At 50.2% G+C, this 17,647-nt stretch overlaps 1 protein-coding gene across 2 annotated transcripts in view; it reads right to left on the reverse strand.

Moving 5' to 3' along the window:
• The window catches only part of LOC142560751 (pancreatic triacylglycerol lipase-like), a 122,836-nt gene extending 108,596 nt beyond the window's left edge, over positions 1-14,240 (reverse strand). For both annotated transcript variants that reach the window (XM_075673071.1, XM_075673070.1), the window contains exon 1: positions 13,561-14,240. In XM_075673071.1, coding sequence (XP_075529186.1) covers positions 13,561-13,666 — 106 coding nt within the window. In that variant the 5' untranslated portion in view covers positions 13,667-14,240. The remainder of the gene's footprint in view (positions 1-13,560) is intronic.
• Positions 14,241-17,647: the final 3,407 nt, after the last annotated feature.

Below are 17,647 nucleotides of genomic sequence, written 5' to 3' on the forward strand. Positions count from 1 at the left end.
TTTTAAGAGTACGATAGCATTAAAGCATTAAAGCGATAGCATTAAAGAGTGCCTGACTACTTCTCAGGCTTTCGTTTCTAACCACGACCTCACACATACACAAGCATCCTGTCGTTTAAGCTCAGTGAATCACCACACGCCTTTGCTTCACTCTGATTACCTCAATCCTAATTGACATACGCGCACTTACCATATACGCGTAAGTACGTTTCTCTAAGATACTTTACCAAGTCAGAACACAACTTGCTAATCGGTACATCACACGTACACATACATTCGTTTGTTTAAGTACGATGAACCACCCCGACACTTGCATTTACTTCAGTCTGATTAGCCCATTCTTAACTGTCATATTCATAATTACCATGCACACAACACTACATTTCTGTAAGACACTTTACTAAGTCAAAGACCACAAGGCATTCACCATGACCCCGTCTAACACGCTTGGACCAATGAGCTTTCGTGGCCGTTTCGCATTTGAAGGCTCTGGGTTCAATTTCCACCCAAACCGCATTTTCTTTTCAGTTCAATTTCGCCCACTTGGCTTCGTCGCTTTTGCAGCCAAACGCACTGGGCGTTTTCTCGAGACTTTCTAAACCCTCCACTAGCTGGCCGAGTAATGCGCGTCGACGCTGTGACGTCACGACGGTGGCGGCGCCGACGGCAACGGATGCGCCGTGCTCTCAAGGTATCGACAAAAAAAAAAAAAAAAGAACACAGTAATAAGAAACACTCGTGATCCGTGCTTTGGGTGTACGGCATATAGAATCTTACGTGCCCATATGAGTGTAAATTGTGCAAGTAGCCTAAGCACTCATTCACACCGGCGATTCGGAGAGGTAGCGCGACTAAGTCGGTCGCAAATGGTCGCTTTGCTCAAAAAGGCGACTGTTCTGGTGTCAGTCGTTCGCTGCGCCATTTCTGCGCTGCACCCAGTCACTCGCTACGCCGCCTACTACACAAATCAGCGGCCCAGGAGCAGGATGTCTCTATACGCTGACGCTTGGCTGTATCTTTGAGCTCTACCTCTCTTCACCGGCCGGATCCAGTCCGCCATCGCATTCACGTACTTCATTGTACCACGCGTGTGTAGTTCTCATCGGGAGCGTCTCGGCGAGATTTCCGGCTTGTCCTACGCCATTTCGGGCTGCCAAGCCCCCCCCCCCCCCCCCCCCCCCCAATCATGCGCCCTTTCCTAAATCGCATCGCCAGGGAGCGTTCCCTCCGTTCGCGGCCGCGTTAATGAGAGCAAGGATACGCGAGCTGCCTGCAGCTGTTCGCCGCCACGCCGACCCGAAATGCAGCGCACTCGAGACGGTGGCTGGAGAAAAGGGGGAGAGGTGGACAGAGAGAGAGAGACACACACAAACAGAAATGAAAGAAAGAGTCGCTCGAGACTGGGCCTGGCAGAGAAAATTCTCTCCGGGGAAAATTTCTCCGCGTCCCACGGCCTGGAACAAGAACGCTCGCCCTCGCGGCACCTCAAGGAGCGGCCATCGACGACGCTTTTATAGTGAACGTTGGCGTTACAATCGTTCCGCCTACCATGGCAATCGCGGACAGCACGCGGATTTGTGTATTGTTCGTGCTTGTGAGGTCGGCCGTTCTCGAGGAAACAATAATCGCGTTTTGTATTTCTAGATTCCCTGTCACTTGGGAATATATGTACGATGTTTCGTTGAAAAATATCAGCTTGTAAATCCGTAGCGTGGTTTTGAAGCCAGAAGGACTAAGTTAGGGCAAATCCGTGTACTATAACCCGTCGTTCACGTGCTGTCTCAACCGCATATGCTAGAGCCTACACTGGGGAGGGGGGACGCGCCTATTTTTGACATCCTCAAATTTCGTCATATTATCGAATTTTCTAATGGCTGTATTTTGCGCCAATGAGAGAGGCCGTAGCGTCCCTCTGGGCCACTCAGGGCTGTCAAGATGGAGGATTCGACAATATAACGGAATTTGACGATGTACAGAATGCATATATAGCATCCCTGTATAAACGCTATAGCGCCAGAGTTCTCTTTCGCAGGAAACTGTGTTGTACGGGGACTCGTGCATGAAATCTGTTGTGAAATTCTCGATTTGTACTTAGTTTATCATGACTTATTTGCGTTAAATGACGGTCCCGGACCTTTAAAGCCCGTGAAAAAGATACTGACATGCCTCGGAACGCCCTCAGTAATTTACTATAATACCTAAAAGGTGGTTACGTGGGACCAGGACATTGCGACGTTTCGGCACTTGAAGCAATACAACGACGGACACCGACCAAAAGAAGTACTAAAAAGGAATAAATGTAAAAGACGTTTCGGCTTCCCTACAGAAGCCTTGTTCACAATGGGATGAAGGAAAGTTCACGGAAGCTTATTTATACTTCAGAACGTGACGTAAGCACTTGCTTTCGGCACTTGCTCCAGCTAGCTCGGTGATCTGTTCAGCTGCTGCATCGGGCCACTCTACACCGGAGGCTCGCAAGCCTTGTGTGTGCGTGTGTGTAGCGTGCCAGCCGGGCGCGCTTCGGTGAATGCCTTTTATTATTCACGGGATAAGAACGTATAAGAGTGCCGCTCCATTTTTCGTGCTTCTTTTTTCTTTCTTCACTGTGCCTCCTTTACAGCGTCCCACGGCGCCGGCGACCTCGTATCGCGCCCCTGTTTGCTCACGCATCGGCGGCGCGCGGAAGCGTTTGTGGAAGGAGGAAGGAATGCGAGATGCTTCCGGTTTCTCGTCTCCTCTTAGTCACCTCCCCCTCCCCACCCCCCGCACCCTACACTACATATCTCGAAGCACCGGTATCGGTGGCTTCGGACTGCAGACAAGTCGCCAGCAAGTGCCTTCTAATGCGACTACAGTTGAACCCGAATGTAACGAACCTGGATAAAGCGAATTACTCTTCATATCGAACACGCGAAACTTGCTGACCGATACTCGTGTAAAAACAACTTTCTGCTAGCGAACTGGACAATGGATATGTCGAACTCGGGAGGTTTTCTGCCACCCATAAAGGCGCTTGCATGCCAAGGATGCAACTTTTCAGAGCACGTGTATTCACAAAAATACGTTGGAATTTTTTAGTAAGAGGACATTTTAGCCAATCCTGATGCTCGACGTATCGTTAGAGAGGGCGGCCGGCTAATGGCACAGTGCACTTACGAACGAAAACCTTTGTGAATTTGTCTCCAGGTCTATACAACCTCGCGCATCGGGAACGCCCCCCCCCCCCCCCCTATTCTTATATGACGCCGAGAAAAATTTAAAGGTGCAGGCGAAATTTACTGCCTATTACGCGCAGTTTCATTTTTCAACAAATTGATTCCTTGCTTGCTTCTCTTCTCCACTGGGGTCCGTATGAAGCGAACGAATTTCAAAAAAGTTCGTTTATCGCTGTTGCAGGTGAGATTGGGTATTTATATATGTGAAGAAAAGGCCTCGGCGTTAACCCGAACACTGGGTTTTACTTTGCATCGCGCGCTCCTCCTTCGTCCTCATTCTCGCTGTCATCCTACTGAACGACCGTGAACCGTTGCATAAATTACCTTACATATCGAACTATCTCGAGATCGTAAGTCTCTTCGCTATAACCGAGTTCGACTGTATACCTCGACGCAAGCCACAGAACGATGTAACAGAGGATGAAAGGAAGTAAAGAAAGGAATAACGGAGTGAAACGTTGCGGTTCAGTTAGGTATAGTAGCGCACAATGTAGCCTCGTTACGTAAGAACGAGCGGAGCGCCACTTTGTGGCCTGTTGCGCAAGGACGGCGTGATGGAAGGTCCGCGGCAAGGCCACGGTGTCATCGCGGAAAAGCCCATGACGTGCATGTATCTCACGGCACGCACTCTTATGCTCGTTGCGCCGTACCGAGCCATTACTCATGGAATTCAGAGGCTGTTTTGCTAGCAGAGCGGGAGACAACTACGATTGCGTTGGGTAAAGGGAAGGGGCGGAGGAGTCACGAAACAAATTCGCAGATAGTTTAGAACCCGGTATAGGGGGCGGGTAAAGTCCTTCGGCCCATTGAAAGAGGGCAGAGATTACCCTTCTGCAGGCGCATCCATTGGCGAAACTTCTGACGACACCACTTGCCCGCTGCTCAGAGGTTTCAAAAGAAACGTCGCCTCGGCACCGACTCTGATTTTGTCTATTTGTTCATTTGCTTTGTGTCTTTGACAGCCGGCGCCCCCATTGATGCAGTCTGAAAAGGTACGCATGTCTGCAACGGTAGACCCGTAACTTTCTGCAACTGAACGAACCGTGACCTCTATGTAAGTTTTCCTCCGCTAGGTCGTAATGGTGCCCGCATATTTGCCGACTTACTGATCTGGGGAACAGACAGCCAGGCTGGTCAATTTGTGACGTTTCGTAGTATAACCAAGCCACACAAGGCACACGAGAAAGTGGGGGGGGAGGGCAAAGATGGGGGGGGGGGGGGACTCAGCGTACGCGGTGTATAGCAAAACTCCTGCGATGTTTGAAAAACAGTGGCCGAGCAAGACACGCCTCAATCCTGAGACAAGGGTATTTGTCTGAGCAAGTCCTCGTAACGGCCGCCAATCTATAGTAGACAACCACCCTGAATTATTGTAGTATGTGCTTGTAATTGTTAGTCACTTGTGGGTTAACTATATATCGCAGCTTCATCAGCCAGGAGCCACCGCTTCGATAATTTCACTTGTCTTTTTGAGGTTAGTCCATCCCTCTTGTCGAAACGGCTCTGCGGACGTCTTTTGTAGGACCATTGTCGATTACTTCAAGTTGCCATCTTCTCGGGACTTCTTGTTTTTATTTCAAGCGTTATACATAAGCCGACGTATAAGGCAACGCCTCCGTTTCCTCCGAAACTTTCTTTCGCCTCACTTTGGCTAAGTAGAAAAAAGAAACTTAGGAAGCGCCACTGAATGCGTATAAACGCATTACGTGCAATCTGAGACAGCTACTGTACCGCTCCGATGTACGGTCCATAAAGAAACCTGCTACGGTGGCGCTTACGATAAAAAAAAAGATGCGTCACATCTGCCGCCACGACCTTGACAGGCGCTGGTTAACACTCCCAGGGCTAGACCCAGTACATATACGCAAATACCGCCAAAAAGAAAAGTAAATGGATCGACAGCTGCAGCCATTTGCACTCGTAATGCGAACTATGTGTTTTCAGCTCCCAATGTGGGTGGGGGGGGCGAAAACGCAAACTTGCCCCCCCCCCTGCTCCCACCGTGGGGGCAAGTTATCTTGTCCATTTTCATTTCCCGTTTTTCTTATTATTTCTACATTCTAACTAAACGTAACAAATGGTTTCCGCTATGCTTCCTCTGGCTTCATTGTCTGTTGTCTGCGTGGGGTTGTAACTAGTAAAAACAGCCCCCCCCCCACCCTTCAATTCCCGTTATAACTCGTTCTTAAAGGGCAACTCCGGCGATTTTTGATGTCCACTGACGTTAAAGAAATTTTGCATATACGTTCTCTTTTGCATTCTTATTATTTGTGCCAAACTATATGGCAGCCATATACTTTTCCTGAAAATGAATGTTAAAAGTTGGTTGCGTTCCGGACTCCTGACTTTCTATACTGGCCACCCTTTGTTTGCGACGCCAGAGTCTACACCCCACTTTCGCAGACATCGTCGCTTAAATCGCCGGTGTCTAGTTCGGAAGCTCTGTAAAAGCTCCCTGTGTCGTCAGGAGACATCATCAGCTTCGCTTCTTTGGAGTAAGCGCCACGTGTACTGCACGTTTAGCACGCGTTCTGCGTGTTTACATTATGGTAATGTAGGACCTGACGTCATTCGCTCATCGTGACGTCACACGAAGCAGCTACCCGTTTCGGTATCTCGTTTATTCGTTATTTAAAATTATCGATGAAGTTCTAAGCAAATTGAACCACTCTACAGGTGACAGGACTTTCAATACCATCTGAAAGTGACAATATCCTAATATGGTTAAAAGGAACGCCAGAGTTGCACTTCAATGACAACTGCCGCGATGTGACAACCATAGACGACAGAGCGTCCGCTCTCTTCCAACGCCAATCTGTACCGACGAGGGGTGAAGTTACTGCGGCATTTTACTTATCCCAACCGCACCGCTGTGCAGTCCTGCTTTGTCCTCTAATGCCGTCATGACGATGACAGTTATGACGGTGGCGCGAAGGCCAATGAAAACAATGAAACGGCAACCCAAATGTCGGGAAAAGAGCATATGACGTCACCCTGCGTGGCTTGTGTCCTATATAGCTGTTCCCGGCCGTTACGTTAGCTGTCTCAGGAGGTGCACCGTTAAGGGAAACTTTGAAATCACCCGCCGCGTATAAAGAACGGAACGGGATGGAAAGAAATAGCCAATTAGCTGGCACAAAAGATGGGTGGACGCCATGGCATTATGGCGTTGTGGTGTGGTCACTACGCAGAGCGCTGATTGACGCGCCAAGTGGTATGCCGCATGATGACCGCGTTAGATTGCCCTGATGTCGCTCACGAACGACAAAGTCGTTCTGCGTTCGTACTGCAACTGGGTCGCGCTCAAGCATTGGAGTTATATGTTCATCACGTGTTGCACAAGTCCCAGCTTCGTACCGCGACTACTCAACGGACAGCCACTTGTTTAAGCAAAACAGCAAATGTTAAGGCGAGACACGAAAGTCGGACGTGAGAGCTCGCTCAAAAAATTACGTATACATTGTAAGAATTGCAAGTCTGCGATAAGGCCGATACCTGGCTAGTCAGTTTAAATGCATATTTGAACGGCGCAGCGTGAGATATACGGACGCAACAAATACAAGAGGGACCGCGCGGGATGATTGGCCCTCGGGTGCTGTGTTTCGCGGTCCCTCTTCTCTATGTCGCGTCTGCGTCTTGCCGCTGCCGTTAAAATATACATTTACCATTTTCTTTGATTGTCTATTCACATTAAATTTGGACATTGCCAAAGAAAAGTTCAAGCAGTTAGCTCCCCCCCCCCCTAGTTTTCTCATAGGGGGGGGGGGGGAGGAGGGCTATTTGGAAAGGTACACAGGTCGCCCTCGGCCTTTGACTTGAAGTTTTGAACTTCGCGATCAAATTCAACAGCGGTCAGTAACGCTTCGTTCTATGCCCAGGAACGTCCGCGCTTTCCTGCTTTTATCATGAGCAATGTGTTCTTTAGCACACACCACAGAAGCGTAGACAAGCTGAATGTTTCGCAACAAAGAGCTCTCTGGTACGCGGCCGCAATATATATACACGCAGTCCAGGTAAATGTAGTAACGAATGCACATACTACCCGCGTTATTCGCTGCACACTGTTTATATGAACCCCATCCCTAAGTCCCGTATCAGATCCCGAAGTCCCTGCAACTGAACACTCACCCTGACTTTCGGGAAAACGAATGCGTTTGGAGTTGATCGCAGTTGTACAGAGACCAACACCTGCTCGTGCACCCGCGTCATTCGATGTGAGTGGCCGTCTTCTTAGCACATACGGGATGTCCCAACTATCACGCACCAAGATTTGAAAATATGCAAATGCCACGTAGCTGGACAGAGCCGAGGCAATATTATTTGCCGTCGCTCGGAGATACTCAGGTTATATTTTGCATTTTTGCGTGCGTCGTCCGGTATAGTGTGAAGATCCGTGTGCGAAGCCACGAATCAGCCGCAGTCTTCGATGGTGTCGAGGGCGCTATTATTTTCACCTCATTCACCGAACGTAAGGACCTTTGCCCGCGCAGCGCGAAGGCGTTTTCTAAACGCACTGCTACAAAGTTATACGCTCTTCCCCGACGGTTGCGCAAGGCAGGGCCTCAGCATCGCCTAATCGCTCCGTCCGCCAGATGACGAACGGTGTATTGCAGAAATAAGCGGCGGCGGCCGCCGCATCTAACCGTGTCCTTGAAGAGAAGGCAACGGATAAAGAAAAGAAAAAAAAAATGACCACGGAGATTTGGAACGACTGGCAAAGGCCCGAACGGTTCACGATCGTTAATGAAAGCGCGATCTTTCTTTTTCTTTTCTATGACGCCCGGCTTTCCCGCACGTACAAGCCCGAGGCGTGGTCCGTTGTCCGACGGCGTGACTGATCCCGAAATGAGGACGTCTCGGTCACGCGTACCTTTCACCGAAAGGCAATCGGACCGCCGTGCATCGAACGGGGCCCCCTTTTTTTTTTATTGCACCCGGCGCGCCTTCTCATTTCCCGCGCCTTTCTCCGTGTCCAATGGGCGCAGGAATCGGCAGCGCCCCCTGGGCACGACAGCGCCACCTGTGCCTTCTGCCGTGCCCTCTTTGTTATTGTCGATGCCGTTCGCTCGATCGACCAGAACACGGCAATATAAAGATTGTTTCTCTCTCTCTCTCTCTGTCTCTCTCTCTCATTACCGTTCACCTATATCTGCGGACGAAAAGAAAGGTATGTGTGAGCGAAGCGAGGGGTTATCGGGGTGATGTCGCAAGACAGGGGGACAGTTCCTGTCGTGGAATCGTTGAATGCACGCGTGTGAATAGTTTCTTGACTTGCTTTGCGGCAGAGTCGGTGGCGGTAAAATTGCAGAAAGTCTTAGCATTTTAGGTCGGCTGCCAACATTTGCTATGCCTGCGACTACCCGTTAAAGAAATATCATTGTCAGGGGATGCCCAGCTTCATGCGGGAACGTTTTGCCCGCGACAAAATTTCACTTTCGGTGCTGTCCCAATGATCATATGGCTAAAGTTTGTGTCTACCTACAGTCGAGCATACTTGACGGCAGCCTAACAAGTGTGTACGAGCACCTGCCCTGTATGTGTGTCTAACCGTCTTCCCCACCAACTTTCGTCACTCGAAAGTTCATGGTCGAATGGGCATTCGGCTGCTTTGCTGACGGAACTGAGTTCGAAACCAGCCGTCGGACCAGCTTGGGTCACTGTGCCTGTGTCGCCCTCCAATTATCGTCGTTGACACCAACTTGGGCCACTTGGCATGCGCCTCTGCGTATGTGCCTCCTCGATGACAAAAAAAAAAATTCACATGTATCCGGTGTTCAGTGGAATCGAACCCTCGCCATATATGTCCATACGTATTTAGACAATCCTGTCTGAATGCATGTTCACGCGCGCCCCTAGCACTGACTTCACGGCCGCGCCGCCAGATGGCGCAGCGTGTCCAGAGAGAAGCGCGATAGAGGAGCCTGGATGTAGTAGACGCCTCACGCGTGGCGCGTTTCGGCGATGGCAATAAGGTGTGTCGCCGCACTGCTTCAATGCTATAGCAAATCGCATTGATGCCGACATTCACCGTGAAGTGCGTTTCTCTGCCATTCTTTCTTTTTTTTTACTTCACACTTCGATGGAACCCGGGATGTGTATAGGCTTCTCTGCAAATGCACTCCGAAGGATTTGTCCTATGCCTCGGGTGTGCCGCCTCAGGCCGCGGTTACGAAGGACGCCGGCTGGGCGACTTCGTCGCGTGTATACTCGGCCGGTTCCTGCTGCGTGCGGCGGACTGGCCGCCGCGCAAAGTGCAGGGCCAGTCTCTGCGGCGGCTCCGGGTCGGCGTAATCGTTACGAAGGCCGTTGAAGATTATTTGCCTCAGTTTGCGCGCTAATAGGGAGAAACGCACACCGCTGAGCGTCGGCCTTCGCCCTGCGATATCGTCGGCGCCTGTACGGCGAACAGAATTAAGACTTTGGTACCTATTTTAGTTTTTTTTTTTATTTTTGTGTGCGTGTGTGTGGGGGGGGGGGTACTCTGGTGTTGCATAAAGGGCCTCTCCGTTCTTTATTTCCTCCTATTGGTTCTCGAATTCGTTTTCATGTTCGCTCCTCTGACCTTCGCTGCCAGAGAAATACGGAATCGTGCGAAAGCGGGCCATGAAAACGTAACCGGAGGGGCCACGTAAACGAAGGGTGTCAAGGTAGCTGGGCCTGAAGGATACAAACGATGAGCGAATTGCATCGCGGGCGAAGGAACAAGCCCAGAAGCATCTTTAGCATATGGTAAGTTCACAGAAGACCATGGAATGGTGACCCTGAGTTCGCGTGCGTGACATTATACGCGTGGGACCGGCATTGCCTAAGCATGAATCTATAGGCACTGCAGTGAAGATTTGCAGTCGTTGAAACTTCCAACGTTCAGTGCTGCTTTGTTCCTTTTTTTCCCCTTAAGATGATATTATAATAACAAAAAATTTGCAGCTACTTCAATTACTATGTGCAATATTTTACCGCTGCAACTATACTCTTAGTCACTTTTGCGTATGTTTGTTACAAAAAAGAAGTTGACTCGCCATGCGGGTCCTGCGAAAGTGGATGCCCAGCGTAGCTGTTGCAAAACCACCACTACAACTGCTGAGGGGGTTATGCAATGCTTTACTGATGGTTCAGGTGCTTGTTTTGAGCTTGTTCTTTACTGAAACATACGCTGTTCTGCGGGTTGTATCTGTTATTTCAATGAATGCATGCACTATTCATTTAGCTTTTCTGTGTGCTTGTAGCCTAGGCATTACGAGGTGGGTGAACCATTGCCTCTTTGCTCGCTTGAGGGGGGGGGAAAGGAGGGGGGATTATGAGCCATTTTTGATGATAATTTCTGCTCTCGGACGGACAAGAAAAATGCCGTCCACCGAGAGGCTAACAGCTTCGCTGTAAAAACCGGGGCCTCACTGTAACCGTAACTCATTTATACACCTAAAGTGGGAATGACGAAAGATTGCGCGATTGACTCCTATATGGCGAATGAGCGAAACAGTCACAAGGGACAGCTGCCCAAATGTAAAATGACCCCTCAACTCAAGCCCCAAGAGAGGTCAGGGAAGTCCTAAAAAAAATTTTTTTTTTTTTGGGGGGGGGGGTGATTACACGATTGTACAGTGCAGCCCCGATTAGAACGAACAGGCTTATGCGCTAAATATAGTTCGATAGCTCAGGAAATTGCATATACCCAAACTCGCTTATAACAAAATTCCGCGAACTTTTATGACGCATTCGTTATAATATACCGATGTGTTAATTATGTCCGGTGGAAATAATTGTGGATTGTGCGAGCGCCAATGACTGTGTAATGCTGTCCTCGCACGTACTCGCACCGGTCGCATTCCTTTTTCGCTCTCTCTACCTTCTTTCCATTCCCATTTCCCCTTGCCTCAGCGTAGGGTAGCCGACCGCCCTCTTGACTGTTTAACATCTCTGAATTTTTATCTCACTCACTCACTCACTCACTCACTCACTCACTCACTCACTCACTCACTCACTCACTCACTCACTCACTCCACTGGAGAAAATGAGGAAGGATGGACGGAATCCATTCATTGAAAGCAAAACTACAACTGCGCGTAGTTGGGAGTAATTTCTTCCTATTCAGAGAAGTAATTCAGAGAATGAAAAATGATGGTGTTTACATAAGCTATGGGGTGATCCGTCCAACCCGGCGTGGTTGCTTAGTGGCTTCGGCCTTCCGCCGCGAAGCACGAGGGCTCGGGATCGAATCCCGGCCTTCTAAGAGGACTACATGCAAAAAACTCCCATGTTTACCGTGCATTGTGTGCACGTTAATGAACCCCAGGTGGTTAAATTAGTCCGAAGTTCCCCACTACGGCGTGCCTCATAATCAGGTCGTGGTTTCGGCTTAAAAAAAAGAAAGACAGAAGTTAATTTTTTGGCGGTGGTCGGTATAGTGGAGAACTCCGCATTAAATTGGCCTACCTGGTGTTCTTTAACGTGCATACAGAGCACGGCACACTACAGCGTTTTCACGTTCCGCCGCCCTCACAGGAACTTCTACGCCGCGGCTGATTAAACGAACCCGCCACCTCGCCGTGCTCAGAGTCAGAACGCCATATGCCACTGAGCCAACGCGGGACTTGTTCGGTTTAATGGAACATTGCCAAATACCCACTAGCCATCGCTCTTCATAAATCGCTTTAGCAGCTGTGTCGCCAAGCGGAGGATGAAGTGCAGGGTAGAGTGTTGCCGTATTTACCGCGCGGGGTGATGCGGAAAGCACTTGGCAGTGCCAAAACTGGTTAACATTGCCACGCGACGGGGAAATACCGCTGGATTCTTTTGCACAAACGAGAGGCCGGTTTCCGGGACCGGCACGCGTCTATAAGTAGAAACAGGTAATAAAAAGTCCACTTACAACTATCATACAGGCCAAGATTCTGTGGCGTTGGCAGTATGGCTCTTCGCGTTTCGCCAGCTGTAACTTGCGTGTCCACTTGCCAAACGGCTTAACGTAGTCACTTCGCGCGACAAGGGCCCCGATGGTGCTAAGGACACTTCCTTCGTATCGGGAAATGCGAAAGCGTAAAACAAGTATACGGTCTGAAGCAGGAGCCTATATCGATTCAACAGGTTTTAAAAAAGGAAAAAGAAGAGGTACAACGCGAACTGTGGTGAATAAAACCAGCTCACAATAGTGCATAACGTTGGTTCGGGCTAGTTGGTAATCCATAGGTAATACTGTTTTAGCGCAGAATTTTGCAAAAAAGCACAAGGAGACACGGACGGGACACGCGCTACGGCAATAATGGATACGCGAAATACTGAAAGTGGGCTTTTCCACACTGTTAGGTAGTCCTACACAAGATGGCCAACTTTAGGCTCGCGGCAACTTTGAGTCGCCGAAGCTAGGCTTGCAAACAGCGAGATTGTAGCAAGGAAGCGATGGCGTCTAGGATAGCGGCGCCAACGTTCTGCTTTATTTCCACTTCTAGGGCGACGTCCGCCATCATGCACAGGTAAAACAAGATGTGCGGGAAAGCGCGCTTGCAGAATTTCGGTTATCTCCTTTCAATTTTTATCTTTAACATGTTCATACATCCAGCGAGCGTAAGGTCTTTTTTTCATCTTGAATGCGTTTCAATAGCTTATTTATCTTGTAGTCGTGCTTATGAACGAGCCATGGTGATCCGAGTGCAGGAAACGGGAGGGACCGCAGCCCTACTGTTAAAAAAAGAAAGCTTAATGGTGTACCACTGCTTTTCAGGCAATATGTAGATGCATAGGAAGCAGCTCGTTGTGTACGTCGCTTTGAAAACTCAGAAGTTATTGTTTGCCCTTCGAAGACTTTAGGCGCTATTTCGTCACCACCCTTAGCCGCGGCAAGGCCCATGTGAAACGATCCGAGAAACGCCGACTCATCTTTCTTTTTTTTTTTTTTGGTCTGTCGAAGTGAATCCACATTGACACTGGCCCATTATTTAGCGAGGTTCTGAGGCGAGTAGCATTTGAGCAATATGATAAGCGGTCACGCACATGCGACAAAAAAAAATATATCTTCCCACGGAGGAACAATATGTAGCTGGTCCGTAAAATAACGTCAACATTATGCAGTGAGAGACATGTCCATGTGAAATTGCTTGACGTACGCACGCAATTAAGTGGCGTACGTATGTCGCGTGCGGCCCACTAACCCCTTGAAATCACGACGAACAGGCGTGCCCATTCGAAGTTGCCAGATGGCAGACGCTTTAGAGGCTTGCTTCGCGGAGCAACGGAAAACGAAACTCTAGTTTACGTTCGATAATTAACTCCACGCACGTGACAGATGCCCAAGGCCGCGGAATATTCTCTTTCGAGCGCAATACACCGGGAAAAAGAAGTTCCAACTCACTCTCGGTCGAGTCCACTTGCTTCTCAAGCTCCCGACCATTCTGCGCAGTGACGACGGCGACCGTTGTGGCGATGACCATCCAAACCAAACTCCTAAGGCACGACATGGCGTTTCGTTGCGTTCCGTCAGTGACGGAAAGAGAACAAGAGTTCTTTTTTTTTCAGGGGATCAGGTGCCTTTCGGCGGACCACTGAAAAGCGTTCACTGATCTAACAAGCAAGTTCCGCGCGCTCGAAGACGCTGTCACTCCGGACAACGGACGAGGAGTCCCTGCTAGAGCACCTCCCGTCCCCGAAAATTCGCTAAACGGGAAGAAGGCGCTGCGCCGAAGCCTTTCCGGCAGTGCGCGTACTCGTTCAACTGCGCCGGCGAAACGGGCTGACAGATGAAAAAGAAAAAAAAAAGAATGCAGTATAATGTCTCCCTCCTCCTGGACGCTGTCTGGGTCAGTCCTGGAGCGGTCGCGCCGACGCAAGTCTAGCAGCAGGCGCGGCTCTGCACCACCGGCGAGGAAGACGACGTTTCGCTGGGAGAAGAAAACGGGCTCAGTCGAGCATCACCCGGGCGCGAAGGAGTAGATCGCGGAGACTGCGGCGGGACGTCCGGCGGAAGAGAGCGCGGTCGACGCGTGCGTGCTTGGCGCGAAAGCGAATCTGACGGCGGCTCTTGGGCGTCGGCGGTCGCCCAGGTGCGCCGGGCGACCGGTCCGGTGGCGGAGAAGGCTTTCGGGAGACCGTCCCCCTCTCCGCCGGCGGGCACCTCCGCGCCGAGAGACTTTCTCCGCCGCACGCTCTCTCTCTCTCTTTGATATCGGCTACCGGTGCTACCGGGGGAGGAGGGAGACGCCGCCGAGGCCGGCAGAGGATTAGATGGAACGATCAGATTAGGAAATTGGCAGGCGCACAGGGTGGAGTCGAGCGACGCGGCGCGGAAGGAAAAGTGGGAGATCGGCTGGAAGGGCCCGTCGTCGTGGCAGTGGATTAAACAGCCTGGTGAACATGATGATGATGATGATGTCTCGAAAGTCGTTCGAGGTGGTGGTGTACCGGCTGCGACTGTGCAACCGGCACGAGAGCGTATGACATACATGCCAGGAAATTTTTCTGTTGCCTTGGGCGACCGTGTCATTGCATAAGGGCTGTTCAACTGGTAGACGGACTTCCCGACCTATCGGCGACTGCTTCGTTCGCTGTGAACTTTGTTCGCCGGGTTAATCGCTTTTAGCGCTCCTGGGGGCAGTTGAGCTAAGCGTGCCCGCCTAAAATTTTTTTCACGTAACGGTCAATGGCAAGTTTCCTTGCTCGTAAAGACCGAAGGCGTGGGCATCGCAGGTGTTTGGATGGTTGTCCAGATAACTACATCGCGACTCCACGTCTTGCAATGCCCGGAAGTCCAAGGCAGCCGGACTGCACGACGTGAATCCAGATTGAGAGTCGTGCCTCCCCGACACTGCGAGCAGTGGGCGAGTGACCTTGGTCCTCGAACTTTCGGTCCTCGCCTGTTACGCGTTGAGACTGTCGATTAGCTTCCGTGCGCGCAACTTCGTCGTAGAACTGACGCAGTAGGAACTACAGTTTGCCTATAGGCAGTTTCCTTTTAAAGCGAAGCGGTAACTCACGCGTATTTTCGAAGTATTTTCGCGTGTTTCTCAACACGTTGGTCAACCCCGTCAGATTAACCGGTTGTGCCCCTACGACAACTTCCACCGCTTCACTTTTCTGCCGATCAGGCGCGGACGTGCAAGACCTCGTTCCCCCACCATGTTACTGCCATCAAATGTTATTCATAAACGCGATCGTTACTCATTTTCCACTTGAAGACCCGAGTTTAGAGAATATTAATTCATTTCATTAATATTTAATGACTTTCCGACTGTCTTTCTTTACTACTTGAAGATTCACTGTGCTACCGGTGTTTACAGTAACCAACCACTTGTGTGAAATTCCCAATCAGTGGGGTCTTTAAGGTAATGAAACGAACTTAAAATAAATGTCACGAATATTCTGAAGCTCGCTTCACGAATCCTGTGCCTGGCCGCTGTCGATTCCTGCAGTGGCCTCCGAGCTTTCTATGTTATTTCTCATGGGGCCCGCGAAGTAGATCCCCCGCACCCACAGAGAGATATGACCGGCTAAAGTTTCTAACGTAATTACAATGTAAGGTGCATAGTTATTCACGTTAATAAGTATGCGGGCTGCACTACCAATGTGGCGTACTCCGCCTCGCTCAAGTGTATCCAAGTGTACATGAGGCAAACAAACTAGCCGGTGCATCAATGTAAGACTTGGGGAACACGAACTGTCCTTGGACAAGAATGATTATGCGCATGTGTCTGTCTGCCCATTGCCGTCAATGTGAGTGTAAGCTTCTGCTCAAAGTGATACCAATTTTTTTTTTTAAAGCATACTGATGTATCCACCAGATTAGTCGTGGAAGCAGCGCACACTGAGCGAAAGGGCACGTGGTGCATTAGCCGGCTTTCGATCGCGCTTTTTCAGTAGGAATTAGTTTACCTAGATAGCTCGATACTGTAACAGATGTCCCGTACCCACGTGGCCTGGTTGTGCGTACCTCGTTTGGCCATGACATCGCCTGTGTCGCTTATATTCCTTGGTGTGTGTGCTTCAGTAAGCTTAGTTGTGAGTCAGCGCTCGCCCTGCGTCATTTCACTCCGTCGTCCTTCTGTTCGCGCTGTTACCATTATGTACTCATTAAGTTAGACACAGTGTGGGACCAGTAGTCCCCGCCTCGTTTCAAAGCGTATGCCAGTAAATATAATCAGAGTCGATCATCATGATCATCACCACCATCGTCAAAGAGAGAGAGAGCAGAAAGGCAGGGTGGTCAGCCATACTATGTCCAGTTTGCTATCCGCTGCAGTGCGAACGGGGGATCCAACCGGAAGCTCGAAGTGGTTTAGTCGTGGCAACTGCAGAAAATCGCAAAAACGTGGACAGTGAAAGTCATATACAGTTAAACCTCGATGTAACGAAGTCGGTAAAATCGTCAGTTTGCTTCGTTATTTACAAATATTGTTATATCCAAATTCGATTTTTTGTGCAAATAAATACAGTCGACGATGAATTTTTCTTACGCGGATGGGGCCGCGCAATTTTCCGTATTATCGAGCAATCAGAAAAAGCAAAACTGAATGTGAATACACTCATTTTGTTAAATTTGAGAGTCGGCGACGAAAGAGATGGTTTCATGCCGTGTCGACGACATCTTCACATCGGCAGTACGAAGCGAGGCCAGTCACGCTTTCGCGTCCACTAATCCCCTACAACTGGTAGTATCACCCGCAGTGGGACGACGCTATCATGAAAAGCGCCGGCAGCGAGGAGCGAATGTTTCATCTGCCTCTCGCTTCAACCCGTCTCCAAAGCTCAAGATTACGCAACCTCCAGATACTAAACGTGCGGGAAGACAGTGCACAAGGTGTAATGCGATCTCGGCATGCCCACTCTTTGCACGCACGGCAGATTACCTCTTGTCGGGGACCGAGGGGTCGCGGCGGAGCGCCAGAGCTAGAGGACGAACGTAGCAGGCTTTTAGAACCAAACAGCCCGTGCTTGCACATCGAGCACGCGCCGCCCATCTTTATTTCCCTGGTCTCTCGCAGCCGGCTGAGAGTGCCGACCTTAGCGTTCCCGCTTTGCGGCGTCGGTGGGTGCCACAGGGCCCCCCGCCCAGACGGAACGGCAAGATGTACGGGTCGACGAGTTAGAGATGAGGCTATCTTGGTGACGTGCGGACCGGTGGATACGCCGGCGACGACCGCAGGGAGCTCCGTGGGACGCTTCTCGATGTAGGCCGGTTTGAGGCAGTCTAACGCAACGACCTCTTCACGATCATTTAATAGGATGGTGGCAGACTTCGACGTCTTGTGGAGGACCGCGTACAGCGCATTGTGGAAGGGCGTACTAGGCGCCTTTACAGCGTCTCGTCTGAGAAGAACGTGCGTCGAAGACGCAAGGTCTGAATGCGCAAAGATTCTGTGGTCAGAAGATCGAGGCGGGACGGGGCGCAGTTGCTGAATGCAGTCACGTAGGCATTAGAGGTATACTGCAGCGGCTGGGGCGAGGGT

This window comes from Dermacentor variabilis, chromosome 10, assembly GCF_050947875.1.
Source record: "Dermacentor variabilis isolate Ectoservices chromosome 10, ASM5094787v1, whole genome shotgun sequence".
NCBI classification, from domain to species: Eukaryota; Metazoa; Arthropoda; class Arachnida; order Ixodida; family Ixodidae; genus Dermacentor; species Dermacentor variabilis.